Raw genomic sequence first — 20,032 nt, forward strand, 5'->3', positions numbered from 1 at the left:
CAGATATTCAAGAAGAGAATAAACAGCAACAGAGAAAATGAATGAAGTGTTAGAGGGCATTCGACCAGTGCAGGTTATTGTAAAAAAAAAATTTTTAAATGTGTGTGAATAAATTAATTCCATCCCCTGGTCTAAGGAGTTTGGACAGCCAAAGTAGGGGACTGCCTGTAGGGGTGAAGTACAGTGGGGACTTCGAGGACCCTGGGACCGCTACAGTAGCTGTGAAGGCCCTTCAGGAACTCTGAAAAGTGGTGGCAAAAGGGGCTCTGGTTAAGACGCAGCAGGTCGTTATGCTACTAAGGTTCCAGAATGGGTAAAAAAAAAAAAAAAAAAATAATAATAATAATAATAATAATAATAATAATAATAATAATAATAATAATAATAATAATAATAATAATAATAATAATAAAAAATAAGTACATAAATGCAATGTAAATTTTAATCTTATACCAGTTATATAGTATCATTTGAAGTAATTCCACATACTGTATATCAGTTGACTATATTTGTAAGTAGTACAGGAGATATTATAAGTAGAATTTTGTAAACAATATAAATTTATTAAGGATGAGCTGTGTGTTTAATAGAAAAAATTGTTAGCGTAAATTGTATAATATTGTATATAGGAAAATTTTCTTCTCTTGTTAATTTAATATTCAGTGCTTGACAATAATGTATTTTAGTGTACCATTTGCCACCGAGGTAGACACCTCATTTGCAAATAAAGAGAATTTGATTCGATTTGATTTGGTTTGATTTGATTTGATCTGTAGACAAGTGTCACAATATATGAGATGGTGGTGATGTTTCATTTTAAGCTATTAAACAAAATTGTTATGTGGTCTCCACAGAACAATTCAGAGGCTTCGTATAGCCACAATGAAATAATAAAATATTTCAGAAAAATTACAGATAGAAGGTCTCAATTCTTAAGCGATTATTTAACACTTTAATACAATTATATTTACCTTTCTATAGACAATATAAAATTGTCTGTACTGTTACAAATACCTGGCTTTGTCCTGTAGTGATGGTGGATGCGAGCGCCCAATGGTACTGTCAATAGCTTCGTGCACCTTCTCTTGCACCTCGGGATAAAGCACCATGTAAAGCAGAGCAAAGCCCAATGTGTTGCCAACAGACTCAGCTCCAGCAGTGAAGAGGTCCATGCAGATTACAACAAGACTATTTTCTACAAGGGAAAAAAAAAAAAAAAAAAGTACAGTATACATAACTTAACCAGGTTTTAAAAGATTTTATCTCACTCTGAATGAGATCAAATTGAGTTCTTGTACTTATGAGGAAAGCACAATGTTACTGAAATCCCTGAAAACAGTGCACAACACCTGGTGACAGTGGAGTAGATATCACTTTTCCTTGGGAATAATAGTAATATAAAAACACAACTCCACCGTTGTCTGGTCCGGAGCCCAGAATGAGAAAGGAGGAAGGTTAGCTGGGTTGGCAATGCCGAGTACTGAGTGGCGGTACACGACCGCTAAGAGGTCTTCCAGCAGAGGAGCCTCCTTAGGATTGGGTGATGGTCCCCCAGTGAAGGAAATGCCACTGAAATCCAGTGTGTTCTGATCCAATAGCAAAGCAGGCAGAGGAGGAACCTCTTATTTCTTAGTTCCCAATGGCTGTGGAGGTGGAAGAGGTCATGCCAGATGGATTGCCTGTAAAGGCGCAACTCAATTGTACTCTGAGTCTGCAGAAGTCCATTGCAGTTCTGGTGCTGGAAACTGCATGTCTCATGCTATATGTGCTGCAGTGAATGGCTCCAGGAACATAGTGTGTGGGTCACTCCCCAGAAAGTTGTGATCCACCTTAAACAAACTCATGCCTATGGCATTGTCTCATGCTGCTCCTCTAAAAGCCTAACGGCTATAGGATAAGGATGATGGAAGCAGGTTTGGGTAAACTGGAAGCTTCTACTCTGGACCTGGATGTTGGTGGCAGATGTGTGACGGTCAGCTTCCTGAGACCCTGTGACTACTCAGGGATCCAGTCCTGCATCTGTGACTAGGCAGGCCTATTTAGGACCACCGCTGCTCATCCTGAATGGGAAAGGCCCTAAAAAATGTGGGCTAAAAGTCAGTGGTACTTTCAAAATTTGTCTGGGAAACCACACTCAGAGTTTTACCCCAACTTGCGGTCCAAGTCATGAAAGAATGATGCCATTATGATAATTATTTGAGGATATTAGGTCGTGTAATATTAAATACCAGCTGACACGTTTTGATCCTGTGACCAGGATTGTCTTCACGGCAGTAACAAAGCATAATGGCAACTGTCACTTCATAGTAACCAGATTCAAGATAGAGGGATCCTGTTAGAAATATAGTTCATTCCAGGGCCTCCAGAGTCACAGAGAAAGATGTTGACGATTTAACTATAGAGGGTAGCCATGATCTACTCAGTATGTAGCCGTCACCTTTGTTGAAATTATTTGGGCATTTAGCAATTTCTATCGCCTCACGAATGATTCTAGAAATAAAATGTTTCTCTTTACAAATGATGGAAGTTACATCAAAAAATTACTTGATGGTCATTACGTATGGCATGTTCTGCCACAGCAGACTTCTCTGGCTGGCAAAGACATAAGTGTCTGCGATGTTCTTTAACCCTTTAACATCTTTGCCAGCCAGAGAAGTCTGCTGTGGCAGAACATGCCATACACAATGACCATCAAATAATTTTTGATGCAACTTCTGTCATTTGTAAAGAGAAACATTTTATTCCTAGAATCATTTATGAGGTGATAGAAATTGCTAAACGCCCAAATAATTTCAACAAAGGTGACGGCTATATACTTTTAGATCATGGCTACCCTCCATAGTTAACTCGTCAACATCTTTCTCCGTGACTCTGGAGGCCCTGGAATAAACTATATTTCTAACTGGGTCTCTCTATCTTGAGTCTGGTTACTGTGGAATGACAGTTGCCATTATGCTTTATTACTGCTCTGAAGATGATCCTGGTTGCAGGATCGAAACGCATCAGCTGGTATTTAATATTACATGACCTAATATCCCCGAATAATTATCATAATGTCATTTAGTGGTCGTGAAAGTCTATGTATTAAAAAGAATGATGTCATTGCCCTGAGTGAAACCAGATTTGCAGGAGAAGGAAAAATCATCAAGGCTTCATCAGGCTACACCATCTTCTGGGAAGGAGAGGAAAATGAATGGTGCATCCATGGTGTGGGTTTTTCAGTAAAGATCAAACTGGTGAATGATCATCGACTTGCTCCCATTGCAGTAAACGAAAGACTCATAACTCTCCGCATACCTCTTGCAGGAGGTAAATTCATTACTCTCATTTCCTCATATGCCCCCACTCTTAAGGATGATGAGGATTCTAGGAACCGCTTCTACCACCAACTGAACACAGTCCTCACCAACTTGCCTGTTACAGACAAGCTTGCACTACTTGGAGATTTCAAAGCCAGAGTGGGGAGGGACAACCTCTTATGGGGAAAAGTCATGGACAAACAGGAATCGGCAACTGCAATGCTAATGTTCTGTTACTTCTTGGCTGTGTGCAGAGCATGAGCTCTTTATCACCAATACCCAATTCCAACTGTAAAATCACTTCAAGACCACATGGATGCACCCACACTCTGAACACTGGCTTATGATAGATCATGTCATCACCCGATAGTGCGACAAGAATTATGTCCTAATCATGAAAACAGCCCAGAATATTAATGACTGCTGGACAGATCATAAACTTCTTATTAGTCGATTCAGGATTACCATCCATAAAAAGCCATGAACCCACTTCACGAATCCAACAAGGAAGAAGTTCTACACCTCTAATCTTCAACTTGATAGTGTTGCCACAAAATAACAAAACTCTTTTCTAGAACAACTAACTTACCATCCAATCAACACAAAGGATGTAGAATGTGAATGGACCAAACTTCAAAATATCATTACAGAGTCTGCACAGAAAGTCATTGGCTATGAGGAAAAGAAGAGACAAGTCTGGTTTGATAATAACAATGAAGAAATCTTGAACCTCATCAAGGATAAACGGGATGACTATCTATCCATTTCTCAAGATCCATCCCTCAGAGAAAAGAAAATGCATTTTAAAGAACTAAAACAGAAGTGTCAGTCTGAAATCAGAGAAATAAAGAACAACTGGTGGCAGCAAAAAGCCAAGGAACTTCAGAAATTCTTAGATATCAGGGACTTAAGCAACTATTATGCAGAACTGAAAGAGCCATATGGTCCTGTCCACTCATCATCACGAACTCTGAAAGCTGTTGATAATACCACTATTCTTACAGACAGCCAGGACATCTTGAAACAATAAAAAGAGCACTTCAGCTCACTCTTGAACCATAGTTCTGCTGCTGCTGAAGATTTTCTTCAACATGTTCCGCAACGTACTCCTCAACCCTGGATGGACACTCCTCCAACCTTCCAAGAGTGAATCAAAGCTCTCAGCAGAATGAAAACAGGGAAGGCTCCAGGATCAGACAACATTCCTCTTGAACTCATTCAAAGTGGAGGCTCACCTCTAAAAGCCAGGCTTTTTCTATCTGATCCTTCTAATCTGGGAAACCAAATATGTTCCTCCTGCCATGAAAAACTCCAGAATAGTTACAGTCTTCAAGAAAGGTGATTGCAGCATCTGTGGAAACTACCGTGGTATATGCCTACTCTCCATAGCTGGAAAAATATTTGCTAGAATCTTACTGAATCAACTTCAGGTTGTTTCTGAGAGGTTACTACCTTAATCTCAGTGTGGGTTTCGTGCCTCATGCGGTAAAATTGACATGATCTTCTGCACAAGATAACTCCAGGAGAAGTGCAGAGAACCAATGGCACCTCTGTTCTTAGTGTTCTATGATCTTAAAAAGGCCTCTTAGTATAGTTCCTCAAAATGCTATGTGGATGGTTCTGAGACACTTTGGATGCCCCGAGCATTTTCTTGGTCTGATGCTAGCTCTCCATGATGGTATGGTTGGTCAGAATGATATCTCAGAAGAATTTTCAATCACAAAATGGACTCAAGCAAGGATGTGTCCTTGCACCTACACTTTTTGTCCTGTACCTGCCAGTTATGCTTTATGAGACAACACCTGCAAACAACACAGGTGTGGATATTAAATATCAACCAGGCCAGACTTCGCTCCAAAAGATTAACCAATTCCACCCAGGTCACAGAATTGCAATATTCAGATAACAATAATTCTCCAGCCCACACACCAGAAGAGCTTCAACAATCTGTCATCTGCTTCAACAGAGCTTATGAAAGTTTGGCCTGACTGTCAACATTCAGAAGACCAAAGTGCTTACTCAGCCCATTCCTGGAATGCCCCCCCACACACACACACTAGATTTTGATATCACCATACCTGGCACAGCTCTAATAATAATTTCGTGTGGCTATTTCTAGCTGGGTGCAGCCCTTGTAAGGAAGACCCTCCGATGAGGGTGGGCGGCATCTGCCATGTGTAGGGAACTGCGTGTTATTGTGGTGGAGGATAGTGTTGTGTGTGGTGTGTGTGAGTTGCAGGGATGTTGGGGACAACACAAACACCCAGCCCCCGAGCCAGTGGAATTAACCAATGAAGGTTAAAATCCCCGACCTGGCCAGGAATCGAATCCGGGACCCTCTGAACCGAAGGCCAGTACGCTGACCATTCAGCCAACGAGTCGGACGGCACAGCTCTGAAAAGGGTAGAGCACTTCTTGTACCTTGGGAGTATTCTCTCAATGCACTGTACCTTTGAGTAGGACGTGGAAAACAGAATACAGGCTGCCCATGTGGCCTTTGGACGTCTTTCACATAATCTATTTCAGAACAAAGATCTAAGTATCCACACAAAAATAATGGTGTTCCAAGCTGTTGTTATTTCTATGTTACTCTATGGGTGTGAAACCTGAAACCTATATCGCCGGGACATCAAGAAACTGGAACGCTTTCATCAACAAAAACTTAGATCCATCATGAACATCAAATGGGATGACTATATAACTAATATAACAGTTCTCGAGAAATCAAAACTAAACAGTATCAAAGCCACCATCGTTGGGTCATCAGCTTATATGGGCAGGCCATATCCATCGTATGGGTGACAGTAGACTCCCTTGGCAAATCCTGTATGGTGAACTCAGCACTGGCAAGAGGACTCGTGATGCTCCTCTGAAGCGATATAAAGACCTACTTAAGCAGACCATGAGAAGAGTAGATATAAACCCTAATACTTGGCATAATCTCACATTGGATTGCCCTCACTAGCATAGGAACATCAAAGATAGGAATAGGAAACTCGCTAGAGAAAGAATCTACATCAAACACTGCCACGTACCCCACCTTCCATCGGATGCAACATGTTTGGCCGCATGTTTTATGTAAGAATTGGTTTGATAAGCCATCAGCGCCACCTTCATCGTGTGGACTAAGGATTATGGAATTCCAGGCAAGAAACAAAAACTCGGATACAAGTATCGGCCAACAACGACGAAAAACACATTTGAAATGGAAGTAGAGGCTTACCTGTATAAAAAGACACTCAAACTCGTTATACACTTTACAGATTACCTATCAGTGGAAGATGAAGTTACACTGCTGCAGCATTTAAGTGAGGGAAAGAATATAGTGAGAAGGCAGTAACACACACACATCCAAAATGTGACTCACTGTTTCACAATTGAGTTAAATTATTCCCAGTAATCTATATTAGTGAATTCATTTGGTGACAAACCATAACAATATAGCTTAATACAAGTGCACAATTTTAACACTTTCAAAAAAAAATTAAAAACTGATATTCAGTCATTTAACATGAGTTACAAATATACAAAGTAAAACACCTTCTTTTCAAAGCATATAAAGACACAAAATTAACTTGTTTCATCTTCTTTTCTGAGCAAATTCATCTGGCAATTCAACAGCTGATAGAGGAACATCCTTCTGAATAGACAATATGGCAAGGCTATTTAGTCTTGTCTGAGAAGCTGAATTTTGCAAATAGGTCTCTATTCATTTTCAGAGATGAAAAGGATCTTTCTGCTGTAGATGTTGAAACTTACAATGTGCACAATATTTACAGTAGTTTTGAAATGTTGGAATCAATTTCAAGATTACAATGCTGAAACACCTCAATTGCACATCTATTTTCTTTACCCCATCTTAATCTAATTTGTTAATAATAGATGAAGTATCATTTCTCGTCACCTTGAGAAAACTATCTGAAGTTGCTAAGCTACTTATATGATATTTTGTTTCAGAATGTTGTCTTTTTTGTCTTCTTTTGCTTTTTTCCAATAGTCAAATTTACATTTCACTATTTGACCCAAGGGCTGGTTTGCTATTCCACAAGAAAAATGCAAAATTTGCAGTAAGATACTTTATCAACTTTGGATATGCTATCCATTCAAATTCTTCCAGCCATTTTTTTTCAGAATCCGAGTTTCCTGTCTTTAACTCGTTCAGATGCGTGCACGGTTATTTTTTATACAGGACAAACCGAATAGTGAATAATTCTTGGTGTAATTGGAATTCTGCCTTCCACTCCTCACTACTTTACCAATGGACTCTCTCATGCTGTCCTGATTCCTTGCCATTTTTGTATTGATGGTGTTGTTCAAACCATTAACACGTTTGTGCGCTAATGTCAGTCTTTCATAATTTTTACTCAGAGTGTGTGCTTGTGTAAGTTTACAGTGCGAACTACTTTTCTCGTGGTCGTATGGAAGTTGTGCAATGGACAGACTAACTGATAAGGATTTACAGTGATTTACTTGGTCACAGAAAAAATGATGAAGTAACTGGTGGAAGTGATGATTCGATATAGACTTGGTTTATGAAAGTGATGATGGCAGCGATACGGAGCAGGACAGCTGTACGACAGAACACGAAGGTACTCCTTCCAGTGAATATGACCATGAAGTTGATAAGGACTATACACTTTTAGGTATGCGACTTGATGTTTATAAGGGGAAGGATGGTACCGTGTGGTACAAAAGTATCATTCCTCAAAGGAGCCGCACCAGAATGCAAAATATCATTATTCATTTGCCAGGTCCCAAACGAGAAGCTTGAAATGGAAAGACTACTATTGATTGTTGGAGGTTAATGATAGTTGATAGGATAGTTGATTTTACTGTAGCATTTAATAACATTTACAATGACAGTCTGAAGTCCAAATATTCTAGGGAGAGAGATGCCACAGAAACCAACAAATCAGAAATAAAGCTTTGTTTGGACTTTTATACCTTGCCGGTATGCTGCGATCAGTACATCTCAATACAAGAGGTCTTTGGGCCACCGACGGGTAGTGGTGTTTACATTCTCATTGCAATGATGTCCAGGAAAAGATGTATTTTTGCCTTATGATGCATTTGATTTGACAGTATTATTTCTAAAGATCAGAGATGCTCGACGGACAAACTTGAGCCCTTACGAGAAGTTACTGAAATATTCAAGGTAAGCATACAAAGTGTGTACACGAACAGTGAATATGCCACAACTGATGAGAAGCTAGAACCTTTCTGTTGTAACAGTTCAGATCTCATTACAAATATTCCTCAGCATATATAATTATTATTATTAACTATTATTAATTTTTGTATTCAGTTCTATCATCTGATTTCTCTATTTATGATCACTCGCTACACTTCATTTCATCTATTATGTACCATATGTATGTGTATGTTAGAATTAAGGGAATTTGTATACTGCAAGATTTGCTGCTACGTGTAAGAGATTAATTTAATATGTGAACGAAAGTTTAAGGAGTTGCAATAGGTGGTGAAATACAGCTACATTTAGTGTGGAGTCATGTTACAGCTTATCCATTACATGACTGGGGTGTATTCTGTATATGTTCAATTGAGTTGATTTATGTTGTTTCTATGCCAGGTGAAGGTAGAGTCTTTGATGTGGAGACTACCAGTGCGGTAGGAAATGTATATAACTGATTGAGCAGTATGCTTTAATATATAGGTCATGCTATCTTTTGTTGCTGAAGGTGAGTCACCGATAAGAGGATCGATCTGCAAATCTGATCTGAGAACTACAGCTGATGCCAGTTCCAAGAAACTCGCCACAACAACAATTAAAGTGTCCAAGGTAGTGTGAATCAGTAAGGGATAAATTTAAATTGAAAATGTCCGGCCAAGTGTATTTTAAAGTTAATGCCTACAGCTTCATTCCATTTTAATTTCAGACTTTTATATTGTAATTTCAGTATTGCAGCAAATCTCATAATTTTCATTTCAAAATTTAAGAATATAAATTATTTAGTATGAAGTGCAGTTAATTGTTTTATTTCATGGCAAAACAGGTAATCCCAAATTCTAGGTTTGAACCAAACCACAATATCCTTTTCCCAGAACTTATTGTAGAGTATACTGTCAAGTAAACTTATTACCCCATATCCTAGTGGTATTCAAGAATCTCGCTCTATAATTGTTACATTTATTTGTAGCTGGCACCCATCACCAATTAAAGTATTAAAATTTCTGTTCATTGTATGTGTAATCTCAATCAGTTAATTACAAGGTGATTGCCCAACAGCAGGGCATAGTTTATGTGGAAACCTCAGGGTTAGCACTAAGTGGCACCATGAAATGGGACAATTAAGTATTTTATTTTATTCATATTTTATTATACAATAATAATTATCACACCATGGTCATTGCAGTTTTAGACAGTATATGCCTAACAAGACTCATAACAATTTTGTTGGTCCATATCAATTTGCACACATTTTTAATGTTTACATTTTGATTTTGTCTGGTTTTAAATTGTATGGTCCTTTAGATATTTTAACAAATTTAGAAAACTCAAGTTGATATGCTGATAATTTATCTTTCAGTTCTTTCACAAAATGCTAAATGAACTTCTTCTGTGGATAAGTGGTAGAATGCCAGCCTCCAGATCCCAAAATTGTGGTCGAGGTAATCATATTTTTTAAGGGAAAATATCTATTAGCACTTCAAATCATACAATGTTGAGTAAAAGAGTCTGGACAGATATTCAGTGATTTTCAAACAACTATCAAAGGGTAGAAAAGGGTCCCCACAATTCAATACCATAAGTGTGTATATTGTCATAAAACTGGGACTAGTTTCAACCCCATATGCATTGGGTCATCTTCAGCCACGCTACAATTGGAAGACATATGCCCACATATAACCAATAATAAACTAAACACTTTGGTATGCCAAAATTTACAGTACATTCTTAATTTAAAACTTGATGAAGTCCGAGCAACACATCCAAACTTGAAACTAAATGACACATCAAAACTGCTGTGGTTGATGCCTAACTAGGTTGTCGCTTCTACAGCAGCCAAATGTTCTTGAGTTGATCTGGGAGTTGGCATCCCTATTTGCATAGACGAGCAACTTGATTTATACTTTATGTTTGTTCAATGTAATATGGGTAATGACTTTTATGTAGCTTGAAGAGTAACATTCGTAATTTGAATAGGTGTTCCTTTTCGTCAGATGTAGTGATCTATTGCTTAATTTGGTATGAAGTGCACAATTTATCAATAAAACCACCAACACAACTAAAAGACGTCAAATTTATACTTTAAACAGAGAATCATTACACACACACAAAATATTCCTCCTTTACGTTCAATAATATAAACATATACCAAATTACTAATATTTTCAAGAAGCATAACCAACAATACCTTTTAAAACAAATAATAACCATTTTTTTTTCCAATTTCTTCAATACACGTACTATCAATCCAACTAATAAGTTACACTGGGCAAGTTGGCATATGGTTAGGGACGCACAGCTGTGAACTTGCATCTGGGAAATAGTGGGTTCAAACTCCACTGTTGGCAGCCCTGAAGATGGTTTTCCATGGTTTCCTATTTTCACACAAGGCAAATGGTGAGGCTGTACCTTAATTAAGGCCACGGCCGCTTCCTTCCCACTCTTAGTCCTTTCCTAACCCATCGTCGCCATAAGATCTGTCTGTGTCGGTGCAACGTAATGCAAATAGAAAAAAAAAATCTCAATCAGGTGTCTACAAACTGCAGTGAAAGTACATATATAGGACAAACAGGACATAATTTTTAAATATGATACATGGAACATGTCAATGCTTCAAGATACAATCGTTTCTCTGCCATGGCGCAACACATGAGAGACTTAAAACATAATTTTACATCAATTGACCAAGATCTAAGCATATTAAAAGTGGATAAGAAGGGCACCATGCTCAGCATTTTGGAGAACTGTTACATTAATTTAGAATAGTACTCCAACCCTAACCATAATATTAATCAAAATAAATGAAAAATCAAACATTCTATTATATATAATCATTCCTATATATACAAAGTATAAACAGAGAAAAGACATGTCATGTCCACCAATCAGTTCAAACCCACCTATCCGCCCCTCCTCCAACCCCTGCCATCACAGGCTATACTCCTGCTTCCTCTCAACAGTCAATCTGGTGTTGGTGCCCGTATCAGATGCACGCAACTTACGAAGAACATAGGGGTGAGTTTACCATAGCTATATATATTTATCTCGATCTTCTAGCTTCCCTTCTTTTCTCAATAATTTACTTCAATTTTTTTTTTTTTTTTTTTTTTTTTTCAGACATTCACTTCCTACCAAATTAAAAATAGATCACTACATCTGATAAAAAGGAATACCTATTCAAATTTTTTAATATTCCCCTTCAAGCTACATAAAAGTCATTACCCATATTACATTGAACAATCATAAATTATAAATCAAGTTGTTCATCTATGCAGATAGAGATGCCAACTCCCAGATCAACTCAAGAACATTTGGCTGCTGTAGGAGCGACGACATAGTTCGGCATCAACCACAGCAGTTATGATGTGTCATTTAGTTTCAAGTTTGGATGCGTTGTTTGGACTTCATCAAGTTTTAAATTAAGAATGTACTGTAAATTTCGCATACCAAAATGTTTAATTTATTATTGGTTATGTGTGGGCATATGTCTTCTAATTGCAGCACAGCTGAAGATGACCCAATGTATATGGGGTTGAAACTAGTCCCAGTTTTATAAGACAATATACAAGCTTATGGTATTGAAGAGGTGTACCCTTCTCTTCCCTTTGATAGTGATCAGTTGTCAATACGGACCATAATAAAACTCATAACTTATGATTTTCAAACAAAATTAATTAAAGCTCGGCCATATTTGGAGTTCCAGTTCTTTGTCATCTGATAAAGTAAAACGAAACATCAAAATTGACATGTAAGCAGCCTAAATGGCATCAAATCTAAATGTCTGCATATGGTAAATTAATATTTTTGCTTACACATTGAAGATTTCTGGCAATGTAATGACAGAAAAGGGAAAGTAACATCTGTGGCCTGAAGCAAAGTGTAGCCCCAGGATGTAATAATGGGAAAAAACAGAAAACCATCTTTAGCACTGCCGATGGTGGTCTTCAAACCCACCATCTCCTGAATGCAATCTCACAGTTATCTCAAACCGTGCAACCAATTTTCTTTGTATTATTCTATTGTATTATTACAAAATAAATTAAAATTAGGAATCAATTCGATGGGTGAAGCTGCACGCATAAACTGGCTTCAATGGTGGGGTAATGTGAGACGAATGGAGGAGTGTAGGTTCCCTAGGAGAATAATGGGCTCAGTTATGGAGGGCAAGAGAAGTAGAGGGAGACCAAGACGATGATGGTTAGCCTCAGTTTCTAATGATTTAAAGATAATAGGTATAGAACTAAATGAGGCCACAGCACTAGTTGCAAATAGAGGATTATGGTGACATTTAACAAATTCACAGAGGCTTGCAGACTGAATGCTGAAAGGCATAACGGTCTATAATGATGATGTATGTATGTTAACATTTTTAAATGTGAAATTCATAAGTTTAAAAGACTAAAAATCTTCATCCGTAGACACAGTCAGGGAAATCAATATGTTCTTTCTTTCTGACTAAACACAGAAACACAATTTTTAAAAAAGGATGTCACTGCATCGCTCAAACATTTTTTCACTACCTAATCTTATCTATATAAGTATTACCTACTTGAAGTCCGGCTCCATGGCTAAATGGTTAGCATGCTAGTCTTTGGTCACAAGGGTCTCGGGTTCGATTCCTGGCAGGGTCGGGAATTTTAACCATTCTTGGTTAATTTCTCTGGCATGGGACTGGGTGTATGTGTCATCTTCATTATCATTTCAACCTCATCACAACACGCAGGTCACCTATGGGCTTCAAATCATAAAAGACCTGCACCTGGCAAGCCGAACTTGTCCTCAGACACTCCCGGCACTAAAAGCTATATGCCATTTCATTTTACCTACCTGAAAATGATGAGCTGTCTTTTGGTTGATGATGCATTTCTGTAAGGTACACATCAATGAAGTCTCTGGGATTTTCTTCATCAAGTGTTTCTTCATGTTGTCGAATTATTTTCTGGAAATAGAGAAGAAGGGTTTGTTGTACACATATAAAATAAAACTGTAAACATTAAATTTGTGTGCAATATCTGGGATATTTTTGAGTTTTCCTTTATGCTGCTTTATTAACATAATTATCCATTTGTATGAAGTCACTGTGGAGAATGGTTGAGTTAAGGAAACAGACAACGTGTATCTTGTATGGAAAATACAAGTTAGGTATAAGATGATGATGATGATGATGATGATGATGATGATGATGATGATGATGATGATGATGATGATGATGATGATTGTTGTTGTTTTAAGAGGCCTAACATCGAAGGTCATCAGCCCCTATTAGGTATAAGAAAAGGCATCTTTGTTTAGTGCTTTAACAATTACGCTCTTTGTTGATTGAAGCTGAGATTTGGCTTTTATCATAGACAAGGGCACGGAGTGCATTTAAACACTGTAAGCAATGCTTATTGACAGGAAATTCAAATTATGCATGTAATCCTACAGTACAATGCTTTAATATACATTATACAAAATAAATCTTACTTTACCCAAACAGAGTGTACACCTTGCTGCACTGCTCAAAACTGCCAGTGCTTTAACTCGTGAGCCAGCTGTGATAACGATCAATGCACTCGGCTGGAACACAAAGCCACACGACAACCGCCTTGTAAGCAGTTGGAAAGGTAGTTACATGCAGACTTAAGAGCGAAGAATAATAGTTAACCTCCCGAGTTTTTAGTGCTGGGTTGAATATTTTAACAATGGCAACTTCATTATCCATTGTAACTAGTTATGACTGCAATTGGTCTATGGAAGACTTATTGATGGTAAAGTCGTTTAGTGCTAGAAATTACCCCAACAAACTAAGCATTATTTCAAAAGGATGACCAATATTCTACTAATCTCCACTCATTCTACACTGTAAGTGGCCTACTACTTCAAGAAACAAAACCATAATGAGATTCTGTGGCTATTAAAAACATGCAAAATCATTCTTAGCCATGTCTTTTCTTAATGAAAAATTTCTTTGAAAAGTACACAGAAAGATCTATCCCAGGTGAAAACACTCTGCAAAAGAATTACTTTTGCAGGCAATATACAGAGCCAAAGAAGAAAATATTAAAGGGGCAATAGTAGAGCATCCTGTTTGTTTTATTTTAGATGGAACACCTGATTCTGTCTTGAGAGTGGTCCTGGATATCCTTGTGATGCCCCTGTCAGGAAATCCGTCGAAGACAATGTTGTTTGCAATGTATGAATTGCAAATAGTCAACTCTACAGTTGCCATGGCTGCTGCTGCACTCAGGAATACCATACAAGAAAATATGGCAAGTTTTTACTGACCAGTCACCTTACTTGGTCGCAGCATTTAGACAGTTGAAATCTCTATGCCCCCTCTATAACCTGTGTTGTTCACACTTTAATTCAAACTCCTTTATATCCAAACTCAAGAAGACTCTGATTAAGGCTCCCAATAGAGCACACCATTACAGAGAGATCACAGACTTGCCGCTGTCCAAATTTTCCACTATAACCAGATGGGGAACGTGGTTCATGGGCTGTTTTTCTGATTGAGAATTTTAACAAGATTAAAGAGTTCTTGTGGTGCTTAGACAATGAATAATCGACAGTATAGAACAAGCAAAGGATTTATTGAAGAATCCAAATTTGGGACAGTATTCAGTGCACTCCTTCAAATTTCTGCCGAGTGCCACTGTGAGGCTTGAAGAGGAGACATTGTCCAAGGAGACCCAGTAGAGTGTGGTAGAAGTGAAAAACATATCAGATGAATTTGCCAATGATAAACCAAAGTAAAGTTTATAAAAAAATCCAGGGATTAATCCGCCAGTGCACAGGCTGGATCTGTGAGACCCATGCGTGTCTATTAACATGCTGGGTTCTTTTTTTTTTGGCGGGTGGGGATAGAAGTAATTGGTTCCTTGCGGTTTTTGCTACATTCCTGTCCGAACATGTTTAGTAACTTGCGATGAAGTGTTCGCTTTTACTTGTGATCTGTGCAATACTTTAGTGCTCTGTGGACCTGTCGGACCCAATCTGTGGTGGTGGTTTTTAATAAATTATTTTGTTTGAAACTTTTTACATTTACCAACTTGTGCATCATGCAAGTTGTTTCTTCATGTTATTTGTCTTATATTTTCAAACTGTATTGAAAAATAGCATTTTATGTTAGTTCTTATAGTGAATCCGGGGCAGAGGAAGAAGAAGAGCATGAAAATATAGGGAATAAAAGAAAGTGGTGTGCATATTGCATAGACACAAAGATCCACTACTTGTGCTGCCAGTGCAAAAAGTACCAGTGTTCTTAGCAGGCTGTATTTCTGTGGGATGTCCTTGAATATGACAAGTAAATGTTCCATTGGATTGAACTGATTGTCCAATTTTCAAACATTTTGAGTATAAATATTTCAGTTTGTGTTAAATATAGGCTAATATTAATGTGTAAAAATTCAGTGGTAAAAAAAATTAATTGTAAAATAGTATCATTCTGATTGAATTTTTTGATTTTGTGATAACAATACGATAACAATGCTGCATTTATAACAGAATAAGATTGATGAGAATAAAGGAATAAAGTGATTTTAAATAATTATTAAGAATGTGTTTCAGAATGGGTCTCTAAGACCCAATCTGTGCACTCACTTAACATATTGTGACCAGTTGACTGGCGAGTTGAAGAACTAAATAAAGTGCACTGGTTTAAAGTTCAGAATAAAATCTTCATTTTTTCTGTTGGCTATAATTCATGTTGACTGGTCTTTTTTTTTTATTATTATTATTTTTTTTTAATAGAGAGATTCTGCATTCAGAGGCAGAATCTGACTTTCAAACATAGTGAAATGTTGAATGTGATTGAATACAACACTTGCCATACATTGTGGTGGTGATTTTTATTTTAATAGGAAGTACAACTAAGTAAATGTAAGATAGTGTGTGCCATGTGTATCCGCGAATGTGCTGATGTGTGTTTTCATTTAACCTGGGAGAGGGCGTGCCACGGAAAAATCTCTGCACTTTTTAAAAATTTTGTTTCTATGAGAATGTGACTTTGACCAACTCGCATATGCGCTTGTCTTGTTGTTCTCAGGGATTTTAGAAACCAGTCGTCATTGTTAGTTTATTTCTATCTCTAATTCTGTTGCTGTGGTAATTGTTACTGTTGGGTATCTTCTTCGATGCAAAAGTATTCTCCGTGCATGACTCTTGCTGACACAATATATTTTTGTGTTTCCATGTGAGTGTGTTAGATTCCGTGTATGATATTATCTACTCATTGTGCTCTTTCATTTACTAGCATAACAGATATAACTGAGGAGAAAAGGATTAATAAACTACTTATGAGTGTGGAGAAAGAATTTGATCAAAATAGCTCACTTTGCAGATTATAAATTTCATTTCTTGTCTGTATTGAAGATCTATTTGTGATACAAAATGTATATAATTTTATTATAGACCACCTATTCAATACATGATAAGCTAATGTGGAATTTACCCCAGAAATTCTTTATAAACGATGTTTGTGGTATTACCTCTTGGGGCTAAGACATCCATGCGACAGAACTGTACATGAGAGAAACAGTCTTCTCTCAAGTCGAAAAAATAAATACATGTTTCTTTACTTTTAAAGGAGATTCCAAATACCTATTCCCACATCTGTAACATCTTCAGTTTTTGAGATATACATAAATATCCCCATAAAAAGAATTCAACTCCTTGATCAGTCCTTCCCCCACCCCCACCCCCACCCCCATTTAAGTGCATTTTCCGAAAACAAAAATATATGTCTCTCTATTTTTGAAGGAGATTTCAAATACCAATTTTTATGACTGTAGCATCTTCAGTTTTCAAGATATAAGTATCCTCATAAAAAATAATTCAATTATTTTTCACTTTTTTAACCCCCAAACAAAAAGGTACATGTTTCTGTATTTTTAAAGGACTTTCCAAATACCAAGTTTTTTGTCTCTAACATGTCTCTAACATATAATGTAGATATACTGGTACTCATTTTAAAAATTCACCCCCTTTTCCAATTCCTTTCAGCCCCTGAACTGGATTTTCCAAAAACAATAAAATACGTGTTTCATTGTTTTAAAGGAGATTCTAAATACCAGTTTTCATGTATACACATCTGTAACACCTTCAATTTCTGTGATAAATGTATACTCATGAAAATAATTCAACTTCTCCTTCTTCACTTTTTTCCACCCCTTGCCCGCCTTAAGTGGACTTTCCAAAAACAAAAAATATGTGTTCCTTTATTTTGAAAGGAAATTCAAAATACCAACTTTCATGTCTGTAACAGCTTCAGTTTTGAAGATAAAGTATCCTCATAAACATATTTCAACTCCTTATTTACTTATTTTCAACCCCACACCCCTTACGTCGATTTTCCGAAAGGAAAAAAAAACAAATGCGTGTTTCTTTATTTTTAAAGAAGATTCCAAATACTAATTTTCACGTCTGTAACATCTTCATTTTTGAGACATAAGAATCCTTATAAACGTAATTCAACTCCTTCCCCCCCCCCCTTTCCTACCCGATAAGCTGATTCCCGCTCCCCAAAAGTGCGTGTTTCTTTATTTTTAAACGTCACTTTACAAGTGAACTATTTAATTAAAAACAAGTCTGTATACGCTTCTTAGAGAGAGAATTATTAGTTACCCTTCCTGTTGCTGCGTAGTTGTCTAGTGTTACTCACAACTTCATGACAACTGCTTGTTGCTCCATTTGTGCTCCTTGTATTATATGAGTGAGTGTGAGTGAGCTTGCATTTTGGCAGGGAGTGGGAAGGGGAAATGAAGGTAGGCGGTGCATTGATAGCTAATGTAGATGGTGAAGGGGACTACCTAGGGGTAGTAAGGGGAGAAGTAGAGTTTATTTGCGTCAATGAGTTACTAACTTTTGTCAGATTAAAATTATTATAGAATTTGTTTATATCAGATTTAAGTATTTGTATTAATTTCGGTAATTGTTCTAAGAGCGGATTGTTTAATTCAATTTCATCATTTAAGTTCTTATTTTTGTTGTATACAGACTTATAGACTTATAGCTGAAGTCTTATACATATTATTTCATTAGGCCTACAGTGCGACTCGTTGGCTGAATGGTCAGCGTACTGGCCCGGGTCCCGGGTTCGATTCCCGGCCGGGTCGGGGATTTTAACCTCAATTGGTTAATTCCTATGACACGGGGGCTGGGTGTGTGTGTTGTCTTCATCATCATTTCATCCTCATCACAACGCGCAGGTCGCCTACGGGAGTCAAATAGAAAGACCTGCACCTGGCGAGCCGAACCCGTCCTGGGATATCCCGGCACTAAAAGCCGTACGACATTTCATTACAGATACATCAACAAGCTCAATTTGAAATCTGCGGTGTTCATTCAAATTCTAATTAACATTAGAATGTTTTCAATTTACCAACAAGTACATTCAAGAATAACAAAACTGTCATAATGACAAACATTTGGATTTTTAGCCAATACATATTACACTAGTATTACTCCAGTAATAATTGGGAATATGACAAAAGCTTATAATATAGGCTATTATTAACTTCATAAAATTGTTAAATATACAATGGAGGTTCAAGGACTATTATACAATTCAAGAAATATTGAACCAATATAATTAGCCAGATCTCAAACAAAGGTTTCAAAAAGATGGTCAACAGATGAGTTTCATTCATAAGTTAAACAGACAGTGTTAAAACCAAGATTTTAGACAGCTGTGTCTTAGTTTAAAGATATAACATTTTATTGTCACATGATCAGTAAAATATTGTAAGACTTGTCACTCATGCTTGTGAAGCATATTTTAACTCAATAGAATATGTTCATGATCATATTAAATCTTAAGTAAATGTTAATAGGCTGATGATGCTCACTAAAAGGAGTGAAAGATGTACCATGTTAACAATTTAATAAGGATGTAATTCCACATTAGTTTATCACGTATTGAATAGGTGGTCTATAATAAAATTACAATAATTTTATATCACAAATGGCTCACTTTTATGTGTGCAGATTTTGGGTCATTGGCTTCATTTTGATAGAAGTAAAGATGAACTTAATGAAGATACTGAACTGACTGTAGATTCAGAAGATTTTTTTTTTTTTTTTTCTAGGGGCTTTACGTCGCACCGACACAGATAGGTCTTATGGCGACGATGGGATTGGAAAGGCCTAGGAGTTGGAAGGAAGCGGCCATGGCCTTAATTAAGGTACAGCCCCAGCATTGCCTGGTGTGAAAAGGGGAAACCACGGAAAACCATCTTCAGGGCTGCCGATAGTGGGATTCGAACCTACTATCTCCCGGATGCAAGCTCACAGCCGCGCGCCTCTATGCGCATGGCCAACTCGCCCGGTAGATTCAGAAGAAGAATGTAAGGGAGAAGAAAATAAAGTTGAAGAAAGTGCTCATGAGATGGACATGGAAAATCAGTAAACTCGGAATATGGAGAGAATATTCCACCACATAACACTGAAGCTACCCCACAATACACTGGCAAAGACGGCAAAACTGTTTAGAATATTCATTGTGCTAAAAAACATGGTCATACTCCTCTCCTATAGGGGAGGCTAGGAATATTCATACTCCTTT

At 37.3% G+C, this 20,032-nt stretch overlaps 1 protein-coding gene across 1 annotated transcript in view; it reads right to left on the minus strand.

The window, feature by feature from the left end:
• The window catches only part of LOC136884955 (methyl farnesoate epoxidase), a 128,593-nt gene that overhangs the window by 37,576 nt on the left and 70,985 nt on the right, over window positions 1-20,032 (minus strand). Inside the window, exons 6-7 of the mRNA XM_067157302.2 lie at window positions 13,315-13,426; window positions 1,015-1,195 (exon numbers count right to left, since the gene is read on the minus strand). Coding sequence (XP_067013403.2) covers window positions 1,015-1,195; window positions 13,315-13,426 — 293 coding nt within the window. The remainder of the gene's footprint in view (window positions 1-1,014; window positions 1,196-13,314; window positions 13,427-20,032) is intronic.

This window comes from Anabrus simplex, chromosome 1, assembly GCF_040414725.1.
Source record: "Anabrus simplex isolate iqAnaSimp1 chromosome 1, ASM4041472v1, whole genome shotgun sequence".
In the NCBI taxonomy this organism is placed as follows: Eukaryota; Metazoa; Arthropoda; class Insecta; order Orthoptera; family Tettigoniidae; genus Anabrus; species Anabrus simplex.